The 24,919-nt window shown below is 42.5% G+C and overlaps 1 protein-coding gene across 1 annotated transcript in view; it reads right to left on the reverse strand.

Moving 5' to 3' along the window:
• RXFP2 (relaxin family peptide receptor 2) overlaps nucleotides 1–24,919 on the reverse strand; it is a 55,599-nt gene that overhangs the window by 13,312 nt on the left and 17,368 nt on the right. Inside the window, 9 exon segments of the mRNA XM_065397574.1 lie at nucleotides 3,627–3,698; nucleotides 14,807–14,812; nucleotides 16,723–16,788; nucleotides 16,884–16,955; nucleotides 17,959–18,030; nucleotides 18,923–18,994; nucleotides 20,959–21,030; nucleotides 23,500–23,571; nucleotides 23,919–23,984. Coding sequence (XP_065253646.1) covers nucleotides 3,627–3,698; nucleotides 14,807–14,812; nucleotides 16,723–16,788; nucleotides 16,884–16,955; nucleotides 17,959–18,030; nucleotides 18,923–18,994; nucleotides 20,959–21,030; nucleotides 23,500–23,571; nucleotides 23,919–23,984 — 570 coding nt within the window.

Raw genomic sequence — 24,919 nt, forward strand, 5'->3', positions numbered from 1 at the left:
CCTCATGCATATTTGAAGAAAAAAACAAACATTAATATTGTGAATCACACAGAATCATAAGAATACTCTTACCACCAACAGCTAACAAAGGGTCTAATCATCCAACCCTGAGTCAAGCAAATAGTTCCTCTGGTTTCAGTGGAACTACTAGCATGAATAAGGGTTGCAGGACTGGGCATAAAGGCTCTAATACATCAAAGCACTTAAGCATATGCTAAACTTTAAGCATGTTAAGTCCCATTGACTTCAGTGACACTTAAACATTTGGTTAAGCACTTTGCGGAATGCTTTAGGCACATGCTTGAAGTTAAGCCTGTGCTTAAGTGCTTTGCTGAATTGGGGCCCTAAAGGGCTGTAACAAAATATTGGCATAAAGATCAAATTCCAAAATCAAACATTTTATCAGTGTTTGTATCCATCTATAATCGTAAAACTTCCCACTCTATTTGTGAACATAACATAAGAACATAAGACCATAAGAACGGCCGTACCGGGTCAGACCAAAGGTCCATCTAGCCCAGTATCCTATCTACCAATAGTGGCCAATGCCAGGTGCCCCAGAGGGAGTGGACCAACAGGCAATGATCAAATGATCTCTCTCCTGCCATCCATCTCCATCCTCTGACAAACAGAGTCTAGGGACACCATTCCTTACCCATCCTGGCTAATAGCCATTAATGGACTTAACCACCATGAATTTATCCAGTTCTCTTTTAAATGCTGTTATAGTCCTAGCCTTCACAACCTCCTCAGGTAAGGAGTTCCACAAGTTGACTGTGCGCTGTGTGAAGAAGAACTTCCTTGAATTTGTTTTAAACCTGCTGCCTATTAATTTCATTTGGTGACCCCTAGTTCTTGTATTATGGGAATACGTAAATAACTTTCCCTTATCCACTTTCTCCACATCACTCATGATTTTATATACCTCTATCATATCCCCCCTTAGTCTCCTCTTTTCCAAGCTGAAGAGTCCTAGCCTCTTTAATCTCTCCTCATATGGGACCCGTTCCAAACCCCTAATCATTTTAGTTGCCCTTTTCTGAACCTTTTCTAGTGCCAGTATATCTTTTTTTAGATGAGGAGACCACATCTGTACGCAGTATTCGAGATGTGGGCGTACCATTGATTTATATAAGGGCAATAATATATTCTCAGTCTTATTCTCTATCCCCTTTTTAATGATCCCTAACATCCTGTTTGCTTTTTTGACCGCCTCCGCACACTGCATGGACATCTTCAGAGAACTATCCACGATGACTCCAAGATCTTTTTCCTGACTTGTTGTAGCTAAATTAGCCCCCTCATATTGTATGTATAGTTGGGGTTATTTTTTCCAATGTGCATTACTTGACATTTATCCACATTAAATTTCATTTGCCATTTTGTTGCCCAATCACTTAGTTTTGTGAGATCTTTTTGAAGTTCATCACAGTCTGCTTTGGTCTTAACTATCTTGAGCAGTTTAGTATCATCTGCAAACTTTGCCACCTCACTGTTTACCCCTTTCTCCAGATCATTTATAAATAAGTTGAATAGGATTGGTCCGAGCACTGACCCTTGGGGAACACCACTAGTTACCCCTCTCCATTCTGAGAATTTACCATTAATTCCTACCCTTTGTTCCCGGTCTTTTAACCAGTTCTCAATCCATGAAAGGACCTTCCCTTTTATCCCATGACAACTTAATTTACGTAAGAGCCTTTGGTGAGGGACCTTGTCAAAGGCTTTCTGGAAATCTAAATACACTACGTCCACTGGATCCCCCTTGTCCACATGTTTGTTGACTCCTTCAAAGAACTCTAATAGATTAGTAAGACACGATTTCCCTTTACAGAAACCATCTTGACTATTGCTCAACAGTTTATGTTTTTCTATGTGTCTGACAATTTTATTCTTTACTATTGTTTCGACTAATTTGCCCGATACCGACGTTAGACTTACCGGTCTGTAATTGCCGGGATCACCTCTAGAGCCCTTTTTAAATATTGGCGTTACATTAGCTAACTTCCAATCATTGGGTACAGAAGCCGATTTAAAGGACAGGTTACAAACCTTAGTTAATAGTTCCGCAACTTCACATTTGAGTTCTTTCAGAACTCTTGGGTGAATGCCATCTGGTCCCGGTGACTTGTTAATGTTAAGTTTATCAATTAATTCCAAAACCTCCTCTAGTGACACTTCAATCTGTGACAGTTCCTCAGATTTGTCACCTACAAAAGCCAGCTCAGGTTTGGGAATCTCCCTAACATCCTCAGCCGTGAAGACTGAAGCAAAGAATCCATTTAGTTTCTCCACAACATGAAATGATGCACGTGGATAATAAATTGTTAACGAATATCAAAAGTATAAAAACATGAAAGATACAAATACGCAATAAAATTAAAATGGGAAAATATTCATTAGAAGACACTATTTTTCTGAAATTATTGTGAAATATATGAAAGTTGATATGCCAAATGACAGCATGTAGGTGTGACCCAGCCATTTAGTGGGTGGGTCTGCCAATCATACAGAAATCAATTTAAGTTTCACACTTTGATGGCATGGGGAAGCTAGGAAAATTATGAAGCTTTCAGTTTTCAAGAAGAGTTGAGGGATATCGGACAGAGTATAATTTGAGCTCTAGAAACAAAGTGAAGAAGAACACTGCACAGTTGCTGCAGACTGCTTACATTCTGTGTCATGGTAGAGAGGTAGCAAATGTGAACAGGGCCGGCTCCAGGCACCAGCGGAGGAAGCACGTGCCTGGGGCGGCACATGCTAAGGGGCGGCATTCCGTCCATTCTTGGGGCGGCACAGTCCGAGCAGTTTTTTTTTGCTTCGGCAGTTTGAGCGACTTTTTTTTTTTTTTTTTGCTTGGGGCGGCAAAAATGGTGGTAGAGCCGGCCCTGAATGTGAATATTATGAGGGAGCCACAAAAGAAATAAAAGGCAGCCTAGAATGTAGCGCTAGAGCAAAAGATTAAAGATGTTCAGTTAGAGTGGGATTGACCCTATAGTTACTGCCTTGGAGAGGAGAGAGACCTTGTGGCATGTGTCCTGGCTGGGGTCAATGAGGTGAGAGAAAACATGATCCATAAGCTGGGGTCCTCTGCCTCAAAAACAGGAAAAAAAAGTGTTTTGTAGTTCAGAGGCATCCAATAGTACTACAAGCTATGACATGTTATGAAGCTACTGAGACATGACAGTAGAGGAAAATAGTCACGTGAAACTGTCTGCACCAACATATACAGCTCTTCCCCCAGCCAAAAGATATGTACTCTTTGCATACAGTAAATTTTTGGGTAACTCTACCTCTCTTATGATGTTAATCACTTGAAGAGCTATTCTGCTTCTTCCAAGTAATCAGGCAGAAATCCCCACCACCCGATGTCATAAAAGTGGTTACTGTGTGGGGAAGAGAGGGGTGATGCCCTATGGAAATATGAATTACATGGAGAAAATGTATTTTTCTTTATTTTATTTGTATAAAATGATATACTTAACATTTTTGGCAGAAACTGGACTCCATTGTGACAAATATTTTAGTATTTAATAATATGGAAAGACTTAATAATCAGAGCTACTTTGTACATTCTTATATGCTAAAGAAATGTCACCATGATGTCTGCTATTTTCCATACATGCATGTAGGAAAGGTTCTTCAGGGGCTGAAACATTCTTGAATTTATATTTGGAATCTCTATAGTTTCCAGGTCTCTGGAAAAGAAGTAAATTTCGTTATCTATAAACAAACTTTGAAATAGTTTTATTTTAGTTATCACATCCTGAATTACACGAAAAAGTGTATTTCCCAAATCACATGGTAATAAGTAGCCTGTGCACAATGCACAATATGCTATTTCAACAAGACTACTCTTAGTATTTTGTTCATCACAGTGAGCTTGTTTATGGAAGAGTATAGAATCATAGAAATGTATAGGACTGGAAGCTACCTTGAGGTCATCAAGTCCAGGCTCCTGTGTTAAATGGTCTAGTAAACCTGAAAGGTGTTTGTCCAACCCATTCTTAAAAACCTCCAATTAAGAGGATTCTACAACCTACCTTGGAAGCCTATCCAGAGCTTAACTATCCTTATAGTTAGAAAGGTTTTCCTAATATCTTAACTAACTCTCTCTTGCTGCATATTAAGCCCATTACTTCTTGTCTTACCTTCAGTGGACGTGGAGGACAATTGATCATAGCCTCTCTAATAAAATAAAACACTTAAAAAATTTGAAGACTGTTATCAAGTCCCCCCTCAGTCTTCTTTTCTCAAGACTAGACATGCCCAGTGTTTTTAACCTTTCCTCATAGGCCAGGTTTTTTAAATCTTTTATCATTTTCATTACTTTCCTCTGGGTTCTCTGCAATTTGCCCACATCTTTCCTAAACATGGCACCCAGAACTGGACACAGTACTCTAGCTTAGGCCTCACCTGTGCCAAGTAGAGCAGGACAATTACTTCCCATGTCTGACACACGCCATTCTTGTCAACACACCCCAGAATGATATTAGCCTTTTTCACAACTCATCACATTGTTGATTTACATTCAAGTTGTTATCCAATATAACCCCCAGATCCTTTTTAGCAGTGCTACCACCTAGCCAGTTATTCCCCATTTTGTAGTTGTACATTTGACTTTTCCTTCCTAAGTGTAGTACTTTGCTTTTCTCTTTATTGAATTTCATCTTGTTGATTTCAGACCAATTCTCCAATTTGTCAAGGTCATTTTGAATTCTAATCCTGACCTCCAAAGTGCTTGCAACCACTCCCAGCTTGGGGTCATCCACAAATTTTATAATCATACTCTCCACTCCATTATCCAAGCCATTAAAGAAAATATAGTACTGGACCCAGGACTGATCCCTGCAAAGCCACAGTAGATACACCCTCCCAGTCTGATAGCAAACCATTATTAAGTACGCTTTGAATATGATCTTTCAACCAGTTGTGCACCCACCTCATAGTAATTTAATCAAGACCACATTTCCCTGAGTTTGCTTATGAGAATGTCATGGGGGACTGTCAAAAGCCTTTACTAAAAATCAAGATATATCATGTCTACTGCTCCTTCTCCAGCCACTGGGCCAGTAACCCTATCAAAGAAGGAAATTAGGTTGGTTTGGCATGATTTGTTCTCAACAAATTCCATGCTGGCTATTCCTTATAACCCTATTATCCGCTAGATGCTTACATATCTATTGTTTAATAATTTGTTCCAGTATTTTTCCAAGTATTGAAGTTAGGCTAACTGGTCTATCATTCTCCAGGTCCTTTTTGCTCCCCTTTTTAAAGACAGGCACTATGTTTGCCCTTCTCCAATCCCAGAGGATTTCACCCATCCTCCAGGAGTTCTCAAAGATAATTGCTAACAGTTCCGAGATTGTTTCAGCTAGTTCCTTAAGTATCTTCAGATGAATTTCATGAGTCCCTGCTGACTTGAATACATCTAACTTATCTAAATATTCTTTAACCTGTTCTTTTCTTATTTTGGCTTGCCTTCTTTCCCTCTTGTTAATTGTGTTCAGTAGCTGGTCACCCTTAACCTTTTTAGTGAAGACTGAAGCAAAATAGCCATTAAACACCTCAGCCTTCTTGATGTCATCTGTTAAGGGTCACCTTTCCCACTAAGTCGAAGACCTACACTTTCCTTTGTCTTTCTCTTGCTCCTAATGTATTTAAAGAGCCTCTTCTGATTGCCTTTTATGTCCCTTGTTAGGCGTAACTCATTTTGCGCCTTAGCCTTTCTGATTTTGTCCTTACAAGCTTGTGCGTTTCTTTTATACTCCTCCTTAGCAAGTTGTCCACGTTTCCATATTTTGTAGGATTCCTTTTTGATTTTCAGGTCATTAAAGAAAGCACTTGATGGTGCCATAATTGGCCTATTTACTATTTCCATATGTCAGATATAATATATGTTTTGTCTCCACTAATCTGGGATTCACTAATTTGAGTGTCCAGTGATATGAGATCTCAGTCTCAAAGAACTATAATTTCCTGGCTGATTATTAGGGTTATTGTGCCCTGAAATCCTTAAGGAATACACCATGTTTATAAAGGAACGAAGGGAGTCCAATAGAATATTGTAAATATGCCAGATATCCAATTCTTTATGGCACTACTTTCAGCAAACTATAACAGAAAATATTTTAAGGATACCAAAAATGTAAAAAAAGCAAAACAAACAAAAAACAAAAGACAACCTCCCCTCACTGCTCCCAAAATCTACAAAAGTCTTTGAGTCCAAATAGTCTCAAATGATTTAGAAAATGTAGTTTCTGCCTTCTTTTGCAAACTACTGTTCAAAAGACTGTACACTCACAAAGAGTGTATAGTTCAAATAACTACAGATGTAAAGCTTTTTAGATCAGTCAAAACTTAGTGTATTGATTTTATTTTAAATAAATGCCCCAGTTCAGCGATTTCTATATATCACTATGTTCAGATTCCCTGCTGATATCTTAAAGGAATCCGTTTTTGAAAGACACATTATAGTTAACAATAGCATATAGCAGTCACACATTCATGCTCTAAGTTTTGTGGAGAAATTTTAAGACTAATTTTGTTGATTTATACAGAGAAAAAAGTGTAATTGGACCTGGTTATCTTGCATCTTTTAGCAACCTCCTTTTAATTGGGATTTAAAAGATTAAGATTAATAAATCAAACTGGTACCTGTGCATGACAATAAGTACCTGATTTATCTGTATGCATTGATGCCATTGGGAGACATACATGCACAGATAAACCAGGTATAGATTAACCATACCTACCTGTATTCCATTAACATAAACTTCAGTCTAATTTACAATAAATATAAATTTGGCTGGTTATAGATTGATGTTTATAATATGAATCTATTTGTCAATGGACAACCAAAAAGGATGCAGAAATTCTGCCATATATTTCATGTTATGGCACTATGTGGGTAAAACCAGAGCAGAAGACATACGATTGTCCCCCCAAGGAGTTCAATCATAAATTTAATTAGCACTTTTTTTTTTAACACGCATCATCAGTATGTCCTCTGGAATGGTGGCCAAAGCATGAAGGGGCATATGAATGTTTAGCATATCTGGCACATAAATAGCTTGCAATGCCAACTACAAAAGTGCCATACAAACACCTGTTCTCACTTTCAGGTAGGGTGACCAGATGTCCTGGTTTTATAGGGACAGTCCCGATTTTTGGGTCTTTTTCTTGTATAGGTTCCTATTACCCCCCACCCCCATCCCAATTTTTCACATTTGCTGTCTGGTCATCCTACTTTCAGGTGACATTGTAAATAAGAAGTGGGCAGCATTATCTCCCGTAAATGCAAACAAAATTGTTTGTCTTAGCAATTGGCTGAACAAGAAGTAGGACTGAGTGGGCTTGTAGACTCTAAAGTTTCACATTGTTTTATTTTTGAGTGCAGTTATGTAACAAAAATATCTACATTTGTAAATTGCACTTTCACAATAAAGAGATCACATCACAGTACTTGTATGAGGTGAACTGAAAAATACTATTTATTTTGTTTATTTTTTTTACAGTGCAAATATTTGTAATACAAATAATATAAAGTGAGCACTGTACACTTTGTATTCTATGTTGTAATTGAAATCAATATATTTGAAAATGTAGAAAAACATCCACAAATATTTATAATAAATTTAAATTGGTATTCTATTATTGTTTAACAGTGCGATTAAAACTGTGATTGTGATTAAATTTTTTAATTGAGTTAATATGTTTTAAGTTAATTGCTTGAGTCAACTGCAATTTATTGACAGCCCTATAATACTGAACCATCATGTATTTGAATCTGCTGGGAGACCTAGCTTCTATTACACATTATCAGTTACAGTATAAATCACTTTGGGCCAGATTCTGATCCCAGGTACACCGGCATAAATCCAGAGTAACTCCACTGACCTCAATTATTTTGTATTTATGCTGGTGTATAGCCTGTGCAATTTAGAAGGTGAATTTTGGAAGTATGTCAGAAATTTGCCTGCATTACAATAGTATTTTACAGACTGCTTTTACATATATGCAAGGCTATAAGGGCACTTCTCCCCCATGTTTTGTATATTCTCAAAGCAACGGACATACAAAAGAACCTTGTCCAGATGTATTGGTCAAAAGACAAGACAGAACTCACAGATCCTTTCAACAATGAGCCAGGATATGCAAATAGAGGTATCTAGTTAAATTGCACTGGTCAGCAACTGCGTTAACTGGGCCTGGCAGCTCTAACGCAGTATTCTTGCTATAGGGCTTCCCCTGAGATGATGTATGAAATTTGGGTTCAGAAGTGTCTGAACTCAATAAGGAAAATGCCACAGGTACTAGTACTTTACTTTGGATTTTGATCTTTTGACTTTACACCTGATCACATTATATACAAATGATAACACTGGTGACTTTTTAAAGCAGCAAGAAATGTTTACAGGCTTCTTTTTGTGTTACATTCCTTCTAATTTGAATAGATAAATCATATTGCTAATCTTGACAGATAGGTAGGTGCTGTATGAGTAGTAACATACCTATCAAAGACTGGTGTGTGCGCTCCCATATTCAAAACAACCAAACTTTTCTGGATTGCTCAAGTTTATTTACTTTCAGCATATATACCCATTCAAATTTCAAAAGAGTTCCCTGTCTTCCTAATGCTATCCTGCTTCTGTGGTCTCTTCCAGGACTGGAAGATTTATAGGAACAGTTACACTCGCTATATTTGTTCTGTGAATGATCATGAAATGAAGCGCTGGAATGTACTTAAAATAATTCAAATAGAAAAACCATTCTGATTCAGACACCATATCTTGGCATCCTCACTTCGGGTCACAGCACAATGCAGGCTTTGAACATCAATGATTTTTATGGTAAGGCAAGATAGGGGAAAGGGATCAAAAGATGACGCATAGGAGAGCTACTAAGAACAGTTTGTGGTTAATACCAACTTATATCTGAAACGATCTGAGCCTTTTGAAGTAAAGAATTGCCTTTTTTGCTCAGTAGAGCATTTTGAACATTCAGACAGATGTAAGAGGTTTTCCTCTTCTTTAACAAAAATAGAATAGCTAGAAACTCAACTATACAAAATTAATGTTTAACTTTCCATTTCTGCAGATTACTGGAAAAAGCCCATATAGTACATCAATGTGATGGTAATAATTTTAAAGTTGTACTATATTCTTGTGTTTCACCTGCAAACATGAGAAGTCTGGAATACGTATTTTTGGCATGAACATGACATGCAGAAGGGAATCACAGATTGGGCATACAAGGGCAGACCTTGACCCTAAGTAGGGGGAAACAGAAAATCTTTTGAATTCAAACTTTTATAGTGTACCTATTTTATAAATTATGATTGCTATGAATTACCTCTATTGAAATCATAGCAATCTGAAAGAAAGCTTTACAGAGGAATAAATTGCAGCAAACATTCTGGAACATAAGAACATAAGACCTACCATACTGGGTCAGACCAAGGTCCATCTAGCCCAGGATTCTGTCTCTGATAGGAGCTAGTACTAGAGCTTCAGGGGGAGTATACAGAACAATTTGGAGAGATCGATCCCTGTGTATTCCTCCTGGCTTCTGCAGTCAGAGATTTAAGGTCACCCTGAGTCTGGGGTTACATCCCTGACCATTTTGACTAATAGCGATTGATGGACCTATCTCTCCAAGAACATATCGAGTTCTTTCTTTAACCCAATTATACTTTTGGCCATCACAAAATCCCATGGCAATGAGTTCCACAGGTTAATTTTGCACTGTGTGAAAAAGTACTTCCTCTTGTTTGCATTAAACCTGCTGCCTATTTATTTCATTGTGTATTGTGGGAAAGGGTAAAAAAATTTCTCTGTTCACATTTTCCACACCCTTCATGATTTTATAGACCTCTATTGTTTCTCCCCTTAATCATCTCTTTTCTAAGCTGAACAGCCCTAATCATTTTAGTCTCTCCTCACATTGAAGCCATTCCATACTCTTAACCAGGGCCGGATTTCCAATTAGGCACAGTAGCACATGCATTGGGGGGGCCAGCATTCTAAGGGGGTTGCCAAGTATGTGATTTTCTAGCCCAATTGGACTATTTTTAGATGACAGTTTCCAGGGTTTTTTAGCAGTTAAGAGTTGTGGTATTTTGGTCTATTTTGCTGCCCTGCTGCCACTGGCCACACTATGGGGAGTTCCACGTGAGGCACAATTTTTTTTCCTGCAGAAAATGTGGTGCAGTTCTGCCTTTTGCCCACCAGAGGCCACTGTGGCACCAGAACAACTTGAGTTGGTTGAGGCTGACTGGTCTGATGGGTGCAGGGCTGGCCTTACCATGAGGTGAACTGAGGCGGCCACCTCAGGTGCCAGATTGGGGGAGAGGAGGAGGGAGCGCCACTAGGACCCAGAGTGTAGAAAATTGTGTCTGCTGCTGGTGCATATGTATTCTCTCTGCTCTAGATGCACAGAGATGGTGGAGTGCTGTGCTGGAGGAAGGAGGGCACGAGAGATATAACAGGCAGGCAGGAGAAAAGGTGAGAGGGCATAACAGAAAGCAGCAGGAGCTGCAGGAAGAGAGAGGAGGAGGAGGAGCCTTTATGTACCTCTGTAGCACCCCCAGGAGCCTGGACTGATTAACACCAGCTTCTCAGGGAGCTTCCAGTTTCCTGCTGCTTCCCTGAACCCACTTGAGGAGAACAGGCAGCCAACTGAAGTAGTAGGAGCCAGTTAGACCCTTAAGACGCTGATATCTTCACTCACTCAGGCCCTGCTACCAGCCTGCTTATTTGTCCCCTTCAATTGATGTTGAGAGCCACTATAGCTGGCACAGAACAGCAGTCATGAGTGAAAGAAGAAAACGCCCCTCTGGGGCAGCATTCAGAAAAAGAAAGCAAAGGAAGCTTTTCTATCTAAGCAGGAAGGAGCTCTCCTGAGATACATAGACACAAATGTTCACAATGAGCCTTCTGGCCCCTGTGGGGATGTGAGTGGTGAGGAGATGCCTGATCTTCCAGTTAGTCAGAGTGCAGGTGACCTGGCAGCTACTGCAACATCCATGTCTCCATCTCAAATTGATGTTACCATGCACATTCCTGAAGAAAAGTATAGATCAGAGAAGAGTGTGGTGGAGGCGCAAGAAACAGCTGCTACTGAGTTTAGTTCCTTAAGTCTAGATGATCCAGGACTGTGGACCCATTTGAGCATTGAATTTCATCTGCCATTTCCCCCCCAGACAACCTGTTTTGTGAGATCTCTTTATAACTCTTTGCAGTCAGCTTTGGATGTAACTATCTTGAATAATTTTGTATCATCCGCAAACTTAACCACTTAATGATCTGGAAAAGGAAGTGAATAATGAACAAATATGTTGACCAGCACAGGACCCAGTACAGATTCTTGAGCACCCCCACCCCCACTGCTTACCCTCTCCATTGTGAAAACTGAAAACTTTGTTACCTATTTTTTAACTAGCTTCTCTGCAATGGGCTTGTCTTCCTTGAACTGTGCTCCTTTACCATCTTTGTCGTCTAGTGGCCCCACTGCCTGTTGGGCAGGCTTCCTGCTTCTAATGTACTTTTAAAAAGTCTAATGTTACTTTTTGTGTCTTTAGCAAGTTGCTTCTCAAATTCTTTCTTGGCCTGCCTTCTTATACTTTCACAGTTAACCTGCCAGAGTTTGTGCTCCTTCCTATTATCCTCACTAGGTTTTGACTTCCTAATGTTGAAGGATACCTGTAGCCCACGAAAGCTTATGCTCTAATAAATTTGTTAGTCTCTAAGGTGCCACAAGTACTCCTGTTCTTTTTGCGGATACAGACTAACACGGCTGCTACTCCGAAACCTGTCTTTTTGCCTTTAATGGCTGCCATTACTCTGCTGTTTAGTCATGGTGACATTCTTTTGGTCCCTTTATTGTCCTTTCTGATTTGGGGTACACATTTAGTCTGAGTCGCTATGGTAGTGTTTTTAAATAGCCTCCATGTTGCTTGCAGTCATTTAACCCTTGTGACAGCTCCTTTCAATTTCTGTCTAACAAGCATCCTCATTTTTGTGTAGTTCTCCTTTTTTAAAGTTAAATGTTACAATGGTGGGGTTTTTTGGGCATTCTCCCCCCCTGCCCGGCCACCCTTACAAGGATGTTAAATTTAGTTACATTCTGGTCACTATTACTGAGCAGCTCAGCTACAGTTACCTCTTGAACTAGATCCTGTGCTCCACTTAGAACTCTATCAAGAATTGCCTCTCCCATTGTGGGTTCCAGGACTCCAAGAAGCAGACATTAATGGCACCTAGACCTTTTATCTGTTCTTCATGCCCTGTGATACAATTCACCCAATCAATATGAGGGTAGTTGGAATCACCCATTATTAGTGCGCTTTCTACTGTTGTAGCCTCTCTAACGTCCCTTAGCATTTCACAACTACTGTCACCATCCTGGTCTGGTGGTCAGTAGTATATTCCTACTGCTATACTCTTACTATTCAAGCATGGAATTTCTATCTGTAGAGATTCTGTAGTACAGTTTATTTCATGTAAGATTTTTACCTTATTTGATTCTATGCTTTCTTGTACATATGATGCCACTCCCCCATGAGGGTGAACTACTCTGTCATTCCTATATATTACACCCTGATAGTACTATCTCCCATTGATTACTCTCATTCCACCAAGTTTCTATGATGCCTATTATATCAATAGCCTCATTTAATATCAGGCACTCAAGTTCCCCCATCTTAGTATTTAGACTTCTGGCATTTGTACATTTTGTCACTGTTCAGTTGCTTGCCTTCATGTGTTATTTTAAAATGGGACTCCATTTTGTTTGACTGTTCCTCATTAGCTCCGACCTCTACTTTACCAATTTTTTCTTATGCATTTTACTAGGATATAGAGTTCCCATTTCAATAAGTTCATCCCTAAGGGTATGTCTACACTACGAGAGTAGTTCGATTGTACTTAAAGCGAATTTGTGGAACCGATATTACAAAGTCGAACGTGTGTATCCACACTAAGGACAGTAATTCAACTTTGTGAGTCCACACTAAGGGGGCAAGCGTCGACATTGGAAGCGGTGCACTGTGGGTAGCTATCCCACAGTTCCCGCAGTCCCCGCTGCCCATTGGAATTCTGGGTCGAGCCCCCAATGCCTGCTGGGGCAAAAAATGTGTCGAGGATGGTTTTGGGTAACTGTCGTCATTCAACCCTCACTCCCGCCCTCCCTCCGTGAAAGCGTCGGCAGGCAATCAGTTCGCGCACTTTTCTGGTGATTGACAGCGCGGATGCCACAGCACCGCGAGCATGGAGCCCGCTGCGATCATCGCTGCAGTTATGGCCGTTGTCAACACCTCGCACCTTATCATCCACCTTTTTCAGAGGCAGATGCTGAGAAATCGAGCGAGGAGGCTACGGCAGCGTGGTGAGGACATTAAGTCTGAGAGGGGCACAGACCTCTCACAAAGCACGAGACCCCACGCTGTGAACATCATGGTGGCAATGGGTCATGTTGATGCTGTGGAACGGTGATTTTGGGCCCGGGAAACAAGCACGGACTGGTGGGACCGCATAGTGCTGCAGGTCTGGGATGAATCACAGTGGCTGTGAAACTTTCGGATGCGTAAGGGAACTTTCCTGGAACTTTGTGAGTTGCTGTCCCCTGCCCTGAAGCACAAGGACACCCGGATGCGAGCAGCCCTGACTGTCCAGAAGCGAGTGGCCATAGCCCTCTGGAAGCTTGCAACGCCAGACAGCTACCGGTCAGTCGCGAATCAATTTGGAGTGGGCAAATCTACCGTGGGGGTTGCTGTGTTGCAAGTAGCCAACGCAATCCTTGAGCTACTGCTCTCAAAGGTAGTGACCCTGGGAAACGTGCAGGTGATCACAGATGGCTTCGCTGCGATGGGATTCCCAAACTGCGGTGGGGCTATAGATGGAACTCACATCCCTATCCTGGGACCGGACCACCAGGCCAGCCAGTACATTAACCGAAAGGGCTACTTTTCAATGGTGCTGCAAGCACTGGTGGACCATAGGGGACGTTTTACCAACATCAACGTCAGATGGCCGGGCAAGGTTCATGACGCTCGTGTTTTCAGGAACTCTGGTCTGTTTAGACGGCTGCAGGAAGGTATTTACTTCCCGGACCACAAAATAACTGTTGGGGATGTGGAGATGCCTATAGTGATCCTCGGGGACCCAGCCTACCTGCTAATGCCCTGGCTCATGAAGCCCTATACAGGTGCCCTGGACAGTGAAAAAGAACTCTTCAACTACCAGCTGAGCAAGTGCAGAATGGTGGTGGAGTGTGCTTTTGGACGCCTCAAGGGGAGATGGAGAAGCTTACTGACTCGCTGTGATCTCAGCGAAACCAATATCCCCATTGTTATTGCAGCTTGCTGTGTGCTCCACAATCTCTGTGAGAGCAAGGGGGAGACGTTTATGGCGGGGTGGGAGGTTGAGGCAAATTGCCTGGCTGCTGATTACGCCCTGCCAGACAGCCAGGCGATTAGAAGAGCCCAGCGGGACGCGCTGTGCATCCGGGAAGCTTTGAAAGCTAGGTTCCTGAGTGAGCAGGGTAACCTGTGACTATTAAGTTTTTTTAAACAGAAGCTGAACCTGCCCCCGTTTCTTTACCCAGTTAATGTTGACTATCCTCTCCAGTTACCAACCCCCTTCATCCCCTTCCAACACACCTTTAAAAATAAAATAAATGAAACTTTGTTCATTAACACCGTTTTCTTTATTAAAGATTTCGTAGTAAAGTGTTGAAACTGGGACGCAGACTGTGGTGGGGAGCGGGCGTAGTTATGGAAAGGACGCTTCTAAACTCGAGGAATGACAGGCTCCTGCTCCTAGAGCGGTCTGCAGTGGTGGACTGGTTGTTTCAATGGAGCCTGCCACCCCTCCTTTTCGGGACTCTGTGTGTGGGGGCTATGTGACTTTGTGGCGGGGGAGGGCGGTTACAGATCCCCTGCTGCGTGGCTCTGTCATCCAGGCTAAGGACCGCTGCATAAGATCTGTAACTGCCCTCCCCCGTCACAAACTCACATAGCCCCCCCACACAGAACATGAAAACCACCTCCCAGACTGACCAGTGTGCCTAGTGACTGCAATGTGTGTGTGACCTTCTGCTGAACCTGCCCCCGTAACTGTACCCTGGTAAAACCCATTGCTAACATACCATGCCAATTCTATTCAAAATAAATGTTTAAAACACTTACCTACTGATCCTTCCCCTGATTCACGGTCCGGGTTACCGCCTTGGGAGGGTTGGTAGGGGATCTCCGTGAGGGTGATGAAGAGATCCTGGCTGTCGGGGAAATCAGCGTTGAAAGCGCTGTCGACTGCCTCGTCCTCCTCATCTCCTTCCTCATCTTCCCCGTCCGCGAACAGCTCCGAGGAAGCGGCCGTCGACAATACCCCATCGTCAGAGTCCACGGACAGTGGTGGGGTAGTGGTGGCGGCCGCTCCTAGAATGAAATGCAGTGCCTCATAGAAACGGCATATCTGGGGCTGGGATCCAGAGCGTCCGTTTGACTCTTTGGTCTTCTGGTACGCTTGTCTCAGGTCCTTGATTTTCACGCGGCACTGCGTTGCATCCCGACTGTATCCTCTCTCTGTCATGGCTTTTGAGATCTTCTCGTAGATCTTCGCATTCCGTCTTTTCGATCGCAGCTCCGAAAGCACGGACTCATCGCCCCACACAGCGATCAGATCCAAGACTTCCCGATCAGTCCATGCTGGGGCCCTCTTTCTATTCTGCGATTGCATGGTCACCTCTGCTGGAGAGCTCTGCATCGTTGCCAGTGCTGCTGAGCTCGCCACGATGTCCAAACAGGAAATGAGATTCAAACTGGCCAGACAGGAAAAGGAATTCAAATTTTCCCGGGGCTTTTCCTGTGTGGCTGGTCAGAGCATCCGAGCTCGGACTGCTGTCCAGAGCGTCAACGGAGTGGTGCACTGTGGGATAGCTCCCGGAGCTATTAGCGTCGAATTCCATCCACACTAACCCTAATTCGACATGGCCATGTCGAATTTAGCGCTACTCCCCTCGTCGGGGAGGAGTACAGAAATCGATTTAAAGAAACCTCTATGTCAAAATAAATAGCTTCGTTGTGTGGACGGGTGCAGGGTTAATTCGAATTAACGCTGCTAAATTCGACATAACCTCCTAGTGTAGACCAGGCCATAGGCCTTAGGGACGTCTCTGCCCAAACCTCCGCATCTGTAGGCTTTCCTCCAGCCCTTAGTTTAAAGGGTCCTCTACAATCTTTTTCATTTTATGTGCCAGCAGTCTGGTTCTATTTTAGTTTAGATGGAGCCCATCCCTTCTGTATAGGTCACTTTCCCCCCAAAGGTTCCCAAGTTCCTAATAAACCTAAATCCCTCTTCCCTACACTATTGTCTCATTGACTTCTTAGTTTTGCCTGTCTGTGACTTACATGTCTTGCCCATCAGCCTATGCACTGTAGGAGATGTATAATTTATTTTTTGTCTGAACTCTTTGGTTGCTCCTAGGCTTATTGTTGAACACGGCAGTAAACTTTATCAATCTTTGTGGCTGTGAATTATACATTTTGGGCCTGATACTTCTAGGTACTGAGCACCTATCAGTGATGTGCTGACTGCCCTTATGTCCCTTTGTTCAGTATCTCACAGTATCAGGCCTATTATAATTAATCAATATTTCTCCTGGCTTAGAGGCATACCATTCAATACACTACGTAACATATTTCAATTCTTCACTTTCAAAGACTCAAGTTGTTGAAGACTGTCAAACTGATCCCCATACAGCTGAGAAAGTGGATTGCAAGACAAGTTACTGAAAAAAAAACAAAAAAATTGCTTATTGCTCAGAATTTAGAAAAAAAAATCAAGCCAAACTACAATATTCTAAAAATCTGATTTGTGACTTACAGTTTTTGTAAATGTTTCAGATCTTCAAAAATATAATGTGGTAATTCTGTAATTAAGTTGTTGGAGAGGTCCCTGGGAGAAAAATAAAGACCAAAAGCATTGGGAATCATCATCAGTGTTGTGCTCTTCCGTTTCAATAGACAAAGTTTCATTCAATGGCATATTTGATCTTGAGGAAGCCAAAGGAACAGATTTTCTGCACGTTTAATATTAGCTGGAATCCCTTCTATCCTGTTACTTAACAACTCATGACAAATGCTTCACTTGAGAAGAATTATTTGTTTGCATTGCTTCAGTCCATTCTATCACTTGTTTCTTATAACATCCTTCATCTTTTGGGATGTTGAATTGATTAAATGCATGCATTGGTGTCTGGTGATTACTAAACATTAATCATCTGTTTGCTATATTGAGCTGCAATTTTTACATTTTAGTACAGTTAGAGTAAGAAAAAAAAGAGTGCATTCAACACTGTGAAGATTGAAGAATATGATGAACCAACTAATTTTATACAGAATCACATTACTGAATGCCCTGCCCACCTCTCAAAAGTTTCAACATTCTGGCAAGCCAAACCCCCTACCAATTAACAGCTCCACCTACTCCTCTCTCTTCAGCTGCCAATGACAGTCAATTCTAATCACTCATCATGTCCCTCTCTCCAGACTAGGCTGATCAGACAGCAAGTGTGAAAAATCGGGACGGGGGTGAGGGAGGGAAATAGGAGCCTATATAAGAAAAAGCCCCAAATATCGGGACTGTCCTTATAAAATCGGGACATCTGGTCACCCTACTCCAGACACCAATGATCCATTATTTACCCTTCCCTTCTAGACTTCTACTCCCTCTCCAGCTATTTGCACATGTTCCCTTAGACATGGAACACCAGCTAGTTTAGTAACCGAGTCCCCCTTTTAGGATTCAAGAGAGTGCTAGAGCTATCTTCTGCTCTTCTCCAGTATTGGTTTACAAGGAAGGGAGAATACACTGCATGTGCCTCTTAATTATTCACTCCCACAAATTACTAAAATGTAACAGACCATAACTATCATTCAAAAACAGATCAACAACTCACAGTTCTCCCAGATCTCTTAATGAAGAAAATGTCTTTTCAGGCACAAAACGAATTTGATTTCCACAAAGAAAACTGTGACATTAAATAGATGTTAAAGTAACAGTTTAATGTTTTAATATAGTTGTTTCTGGCTTTATAGTTTTTCTAGTTGAATTGGAATTTACATAGGACCAGGCTCATTTTCACAAGCGGTGACGTATTGTACTTTTTTATTCAGCTCAAAAGCAATTGTGCTGAGCTAAGTTCTGAGGTACTTAATCAAACAAAGCTCTCGCTGAAGGCAATGGAGAATTTGACTGATTAAAGGCTGATGGCTTTGATCTATAGACAAGAATCTTAAATACTCAAAATGTAGCATCAGGTTTTTGCTCTGTAAATCCCCCTGAATTTCACACAGTCCTACTCTAGAGACCCCAACTGGAAAAAATCAGCATGTGTAAAATGCAGGTACTTATCCTTTTTCTTGATCTCCAGAAAGCTCTCCAGGTGCATGTGAATCCCCTCCAAATTCTACTTTGCATAACCTGGGAAACTGACCGAAGAATCTTGTTACTGACAAAGAGATATTGTTGTATAGCCACAACTCACATGGTAAACACCAATGCAGCTGAATGCCCTTCTTCAACATCAGCTTTGTTTCTGTCTGATATTAGGCTCCTGGTCTTGACACGTTAACTTAAAGAGGGATCTGATCATAAGGCAGAAACAACAGAAGTTGTCTAATTCTTATTCTATTTGTTGAACCAACTGATAAAATGACCATTTCCAAAAGGCTCCTGAAGGCTGTGCATAAAATAACTAATTATTATTAGTTAATTAACAATAAAGATTGTTCCCTTGACAAAATGCTATGAAGCAGAAGTGTCCCTGACTAGGAGTTATGAATGGAAACAAATCATGTGTTGAGTAATATGATTTAAGGAGTTTTTATTGCTGTCATTTTATGAACTGTTTATTTACTTACAGTACTGTGAGTGCATCACATTCCAGGAAGGTGGTATTAGTTAAGGTCTTGATACGATTGCCTTCAAAATCCCTGAATGAAAAACAAGAGTTTTTATTTACTTTTTATGAACAAATCATACAAATATTTTCATAGCAGTGGCCCCAAGGCTCTGGGCTGTTCTTGTGCTTTTGAACTTTTTTACTACATTTCTTTCCAAACCATCCCTTATTCCAGGACATAAACATAAATGTCAAAGAAAGGAAACTCTGCTACTGGCCCAATTGTGACCAGGGCCGGCTCCAGGCACCAGCTTACCAAGCAGGTGCTTGGGGCGGCCACACCGGAGAGGGGCGGCACATCCGTCTCTTCCGCGGCAATTCGGCAGTGGGTCCCTCACTCCAGCTCGGAGCGAAGGACCTCCCGCCGAAGTGCCGCAGATCGCGATCGCGGGGTTTTTTGGGGGGAGGGGGGGAATCTGCTTGGGGCGGCAAAAACCCTGGAGCAGGCCCTGATTGTGACCATCCCCTCTCTCATTTCATCAGAACTAAACCAACCTGCCTGACATTTCTCATGTGTAGTCTGTGTACTGAAGTATACAGATCAGGGGGGGCCAAACTTACTGACCCTCCGAGCCGCATACAACAATCAAGAGCCGGGGTGCGCCTGCCGGGGCTTGGGACCCATTCAGCCCATTTCCTGCTGAAGCCCCGAGACCCACCTCTCCCCCTCCACCCTGCTGGTCAGAAGCCAGAGGCAAAGCGTGAGGGGGTTATGTGTCCCCCCTCTGATTTTTGCCAGGGTTTGCTGGCCCCACTCAGTCACATGGTGCCGCTGGGCCCCTCCCTGCACAGCAGCTGCTGGAGCTGGCAAGATGGGAGCTCCGGCCATGGGGAGAGGCAATGGCAAACAGCTGGGAGCTGCAGGGAGAGCTGCTACTTTTGCTGCTGCCTCTCCCCATGGAGCTGAAGGAGCGGCCCCTCCCTGCCGCTTCCAGCTGTTTGCCACTGCCTCTCCACGGGGAGCAACAGCTGGGAGATGCGGGGGTGGGTGGCAGCTGAAAGTAAGGGGGGGGCAGGACTCAAGCTGTTGGGGGGACCCTTTTAATGGTGCACCCCCCCTCAGCAGGCACCAGTCATCTCTGGCAGAAGCCCCTAGCCCACCACCCCGCCGCAGGGTCGCCTACCAGACTGGGGCAAGGGAGGCATGGGGAGCTCCACAAGCCACACTTTAACTGTAAAAGAGCCACATGCCGCTCACGAGCCGCAATTTGACCACTCTGATATAGATTATTATGGCAGCAGGCATCAGCAGGTGGCACTGTTACACATATGCTAAGAAACAGAACTTGGAAGACTGAGAACAAGTTTTTAGTCTGTTAAGAAATGCTGTATTACTAGTTTTGTTGTGTGGGGAGAATCTGTGGCAGATAGAAGAGAGTTTGCTCCTGGCTTTAATCTCTATATTTGGAGGAAATTCTTAGGACAGGGTAAATTTTGGGCATTGATATGTGGGGTAAGATTTCTGGAAGAGTGAATTATAGATATCAAGTTAGTTAGAATATACCCAGATTCTGCATCACCGAATTCCTCCCCATTAGGAAGCTCACCTGCCCCAGAATTCTGCTACTGCATCATCAGAGGAGTGTCACCGATGTAAGAAGAGGGACACCGGTGTCAGAAGGGGCAACTTTCTGTATTTAAGTTTGTAGACAACTGGTTGAGGCACCTGTCAGATGATGGTTTGAAATACGGGAGAGTTCAACTTTTGCAAATTTCCTGATGCTGTTTTGGGAATGTACAACTCTCAAAAATGGCTTGACCTAAAAACTCCACATCTGATTCGTTCTGTTATCTTCAGAGAGGCCAAGTGACAATTTTCGGACAACCATAATTTAATGTTTTAGGATGAGGTTTTTGAAAGTGCTCAGTGTTGGCTATTGACTTCAGTGGGAGCCGAGTTATGCCAATGTTGAGTGTTTTTGAAAATTCCACCCTTAAATGTTAACAATTTATTTGAGTAAATAACCAGATAAACCTTTTGCATAATGTACTTACATCCAGTTAATAAAAGGCATTTCAGTACACATTTTCCTGGGAAGGGCCTCAAATGAGTTGTTTATCATAGACCTTCATAAAAGGAAGACACTATTACAAAAGGAACTGTTGCATTGTACTCTAAAACATACTGTCTAGTAGTGGAAAAAAACATTCAAAACATAAACTTGTGAGCGAAGAGTCCATGAGGTTAGGTTAGTTACATTGCCTTAAAAGCAAGAAATTAAGTTTGCTACAGTCCATTAAGAAAAAAAATCAGTGATTTAAATGGGTTCCCCCCCCCCCCCAGTTTTCTGTGCACCATGGGGCATGAGTCACTTGCAGGTTTAAACTAGTGTAAATGGTGGATTCTCTGTAACTTGAAGTCTTTAAATCATGATTTGAGGACTTCAGTAATGCAGCCAGAGGTTATGGGTCTATTACAGGAGTGGGTGGGTGACATTGTGTGGCCTGCGATGTGCAGGAGGTCAGACGAGTCCAGGGGTTCTCACAACAAATTTTTTGGTGGCCTCAGAGTGCGGCCACCAACTCTTGCTGGTGCCGCACTGACACCTTTTTCCTAAAATTATTATTTTTCCGAAAGTTAATAAAGTAATATGCACATATATACATCTAAATCATTGTAATTTATTTATGTAAGGTTTGGGAGGGGGGTTGCCTCCCTGCCACTGTGTCCCTCCTCAGCCACCCCCCCACTTGCTGCTGGCTTGCTGCATCCCTCCTCAGTCCCCCACCTGCTGCTCACCTCCTCTCAGCCCCCCACCTGCCGCTCACCTCCTCAGTCCCCTGCCAGACGCCCCCCTGCATGCCATGAGAACCCCCGCTCACTGCTGGCTCACCACTCGTCCAGGAGCAACAGGGAGGAAGGGGAGGGGCTGATGCTTCCTCCCCCATCACTGCCCAGGAAGCTTTCCTGGCTGCAGGGAAACCCCCTGGTGGCCGCATTTGAGAAACAGTGGACTAGATGATCATGATAGTCCCTTTCTGACCTTAAAGTCCATGAGTCTATAACAAATCTATAATCTTCTGACACTGGAATATCAGGTATTTTCTTAATAAACAATAAATAATAAATGCTCATGAAAGGAGTCAAATTGACAACCCCAGAGCATTTTTTTCCATAAAATAAACTACAACCCAGGTAGTGCTAGTGCCAGTTTCTTTCAATCCTGTTCCCCAATCCTATTCTGGAGGCACCAACTCTAAAGGCTTACATCCACCATTTCTTCATTGGTCATTCTGGGAAGACTGGCAGCATGGAGACCAATTAGTATCAACTATAGTGGTTTCTGTAATGTAGGCCACTGTTTGCCAGGAGCTTGATTGAGACAACCAAATAGTTTAAAATAAATCATTGCTCTAAAATTGCTGATTAATCATTTTTCATCTCTACTGACCTGGACTGGATTTGAACCAATGGCCTATTAGTGAAAGTCTCTGTATCCGATTATCAAAACCCCGAATTATTCAATTCCCTGGAAATTATTTAAAGCAGCTGTAGTTAAGTTTTCAAATAAATATGCTGTAATAATATATGTTTGGGAAAGAAATCCAGGAACTCCTGAGGAGAGCTAGGCAACTAATGGATTTTTTGATTCTCTGGCAATTAAAAAAAATAAAAATAAATAAGTTTTGTTTTGGATCGATCTGAAAATGACATTTTCAAAACTGTTCAGTTAATTGAAAAACCAAGGAATGTTTGAGTCCAAACATTTTAATGGTGTCTCCTTATAAGTTTTGGGCCAGTGGTTAGAGTACACATCTTGGATGTAGGAAACCTGGATTCAGTTCCCCCTTCAGCCTGATAAGGAGATGGAATCTGAATTTGGGCCTCCTACGGGAAGAGCACGCTTGCCACTGGGCTTTAGAATATTCCAGTGCAGGGGCTCTCTCAGGCTAGGTCTAGACTACGGGGGGGAGGGGTCGACCTAAGATACGCAACTTCAGCTACGCGAATAGCGTAGCTGAAGTTGCGTATTTTAGGTCGACTTACCTGGCTGTGAGGACGGCGGCGAGTCGACCGCTGCCGCTCCCCCGCCGACTCCGCTTCCGCCTCTCGCTGCGGTGGAGTTCCGGAGTCGATGGCAGAGTGATCGGGGATCAATTTTATCGCGTCTACTCTAGACGCGATAAATCAATCCCCGATAGATCGATTGCTACCCGCCGATCGGGCGGGTAGTGAAGACGTGCCCTCAGTCTCTTCTCTTGAAGCTGTTCCACTTTTAATAAATAATTAATCAGCCCTTGCAGCCAGGACTTTAATAAATAATAATAATAATGTAAATAAATAACTTTGACATAATTCAAATCTTAATAATAGCATAGTACTTTATAGTGTGGACAATAATGAACCTTACAAATGGAAGGAAATTTGAAAGCATCCCTTATTATTAGGAAAAGTTGAAAGGTGAGATTCATTCATGAGGAAAATGTTTGAAAATCTTATGGAAAGAAAGGAAGTATAGTATGGCTTTTAACTGGTAGCAGTGGCACCGATACTGAAAAATACAGATATGAGAAATGTACAAGACTAGTACTTACATAAAAAACAAAGACTTTAGCCCAGTAAATAGCTGCTGTGAAATTTTCACTATTGGGTTACCATCTAGAATTCTAGCAAGACATAACTGATTTGTTACTACATGAAAGACATACATAAAATCAATGAAAAATGGTCCAGAAAACTAATTCATGAGGAAGTTAGATGAGTGGTTTCTTTTTGAGGTCACAAAGTGACTAGAATTTGATATCTACAGTAACTAATATGTAGCCTATGGGATGATTGTAAGGATTGCAAAAAATCTGCTATCATGAATGACAGTTTCTAATTCTTTTTTTCCTGCAAAACCAATTACAAACATAACATTTATGTTTTGCTTTTATCATTTTAAATCTACAGTGTAGGAACACATTTACAATGACAAACATTGTTTTTAAAAGTGAAGAAAATGGACACTCACAGCCATTTCAATTTGTCTCTGAATATCCCAGGTCTCAGACTGGTGATACAGTTATGACTGAGATATCTGTGAACAAAGGACTATAATGTTAAGACTAAGGGTATGTCTACACTACGAGAGTAGTTTGATTTTAATTAAAGCGAATTTGTGGAACCGATATTACAAAGTCGAACGTGTGTATCCACACTAAGGACAGTAATTCGACTTTGTGAGTCCACACTAACGGGGCAAGCGTCGACATTGGAAGCGGTGCACTGTGGGCAGCTATCCCACAGTTCCCGCAGTCCCCGCTGCCCATTGGAATTCTGGGTCGAGCCCCCAATGCCTGCTGGGGCAAAAAATGTGTCGAGGGTGGTTTTGGGTAACTGTCGTCATTCAACACTCACTCCCGCCCTCCCTCCGTGAAAGTGCCGGCGGGCAATCAGTTCGCGCACTTTTCTGGTGATTGACAGCGCGGATGCCACAGCACCGCGAGCATGGAGCCCGCTGCGATCATCGCTGCAGTTATGGCCGTTGTCAACACCTCGCACCTTATCATCCACCTTTTTCAGAGGCAGATGCTGAGAAATCGAGCGAGGAGGCTACGGCAGCGTGGTGAGGACATTAAGTTTGAGGGGGCACAGACCTCTCACAAAGCACGGGACCCCGCGCCGAAAACATCATGGTGGCAATGGGTCATGTTGATGCTGTGGAACGGCGATTCTGGGCCTGGGAAACAAGCATGGACTGGTGGGACCGCATAGTGCTGCAGGTCTGGGATGAATCACAGTGGCTGCGAAACTTTCGGATGCGTAAGGGAACTTTCCTGGAACTTTGTGAGTTGCTGTCCCCTGCCCTGAAGCGCAAGGACACCCGGATGCGAGCAGCCCTGACTGTCCAGAAGCGAGTGGCCATAGCCCTCTGGAAGCTTGCAACGCCAGACAGCTACCGGTCAGTCGCGAATCAATTTGGAGTGGGCAAATCTACCGTGGGGGTTGCTGTGATGCAAGTAGCCAACGCAA

Source organism: Emys orbicularis, chromosome 1, assembly GCF_028017835.1.
Source record: "Emys orbicularis isolate rEmyOrb1 chromosome 1, rEmyOrb1.hap1, whole genome shotgun sequence".
Lineage (NCBI taxonomy): Eukaryota > Metazoa > Chordata > Testudines > Emydidae > Emys > Emys orbicularis.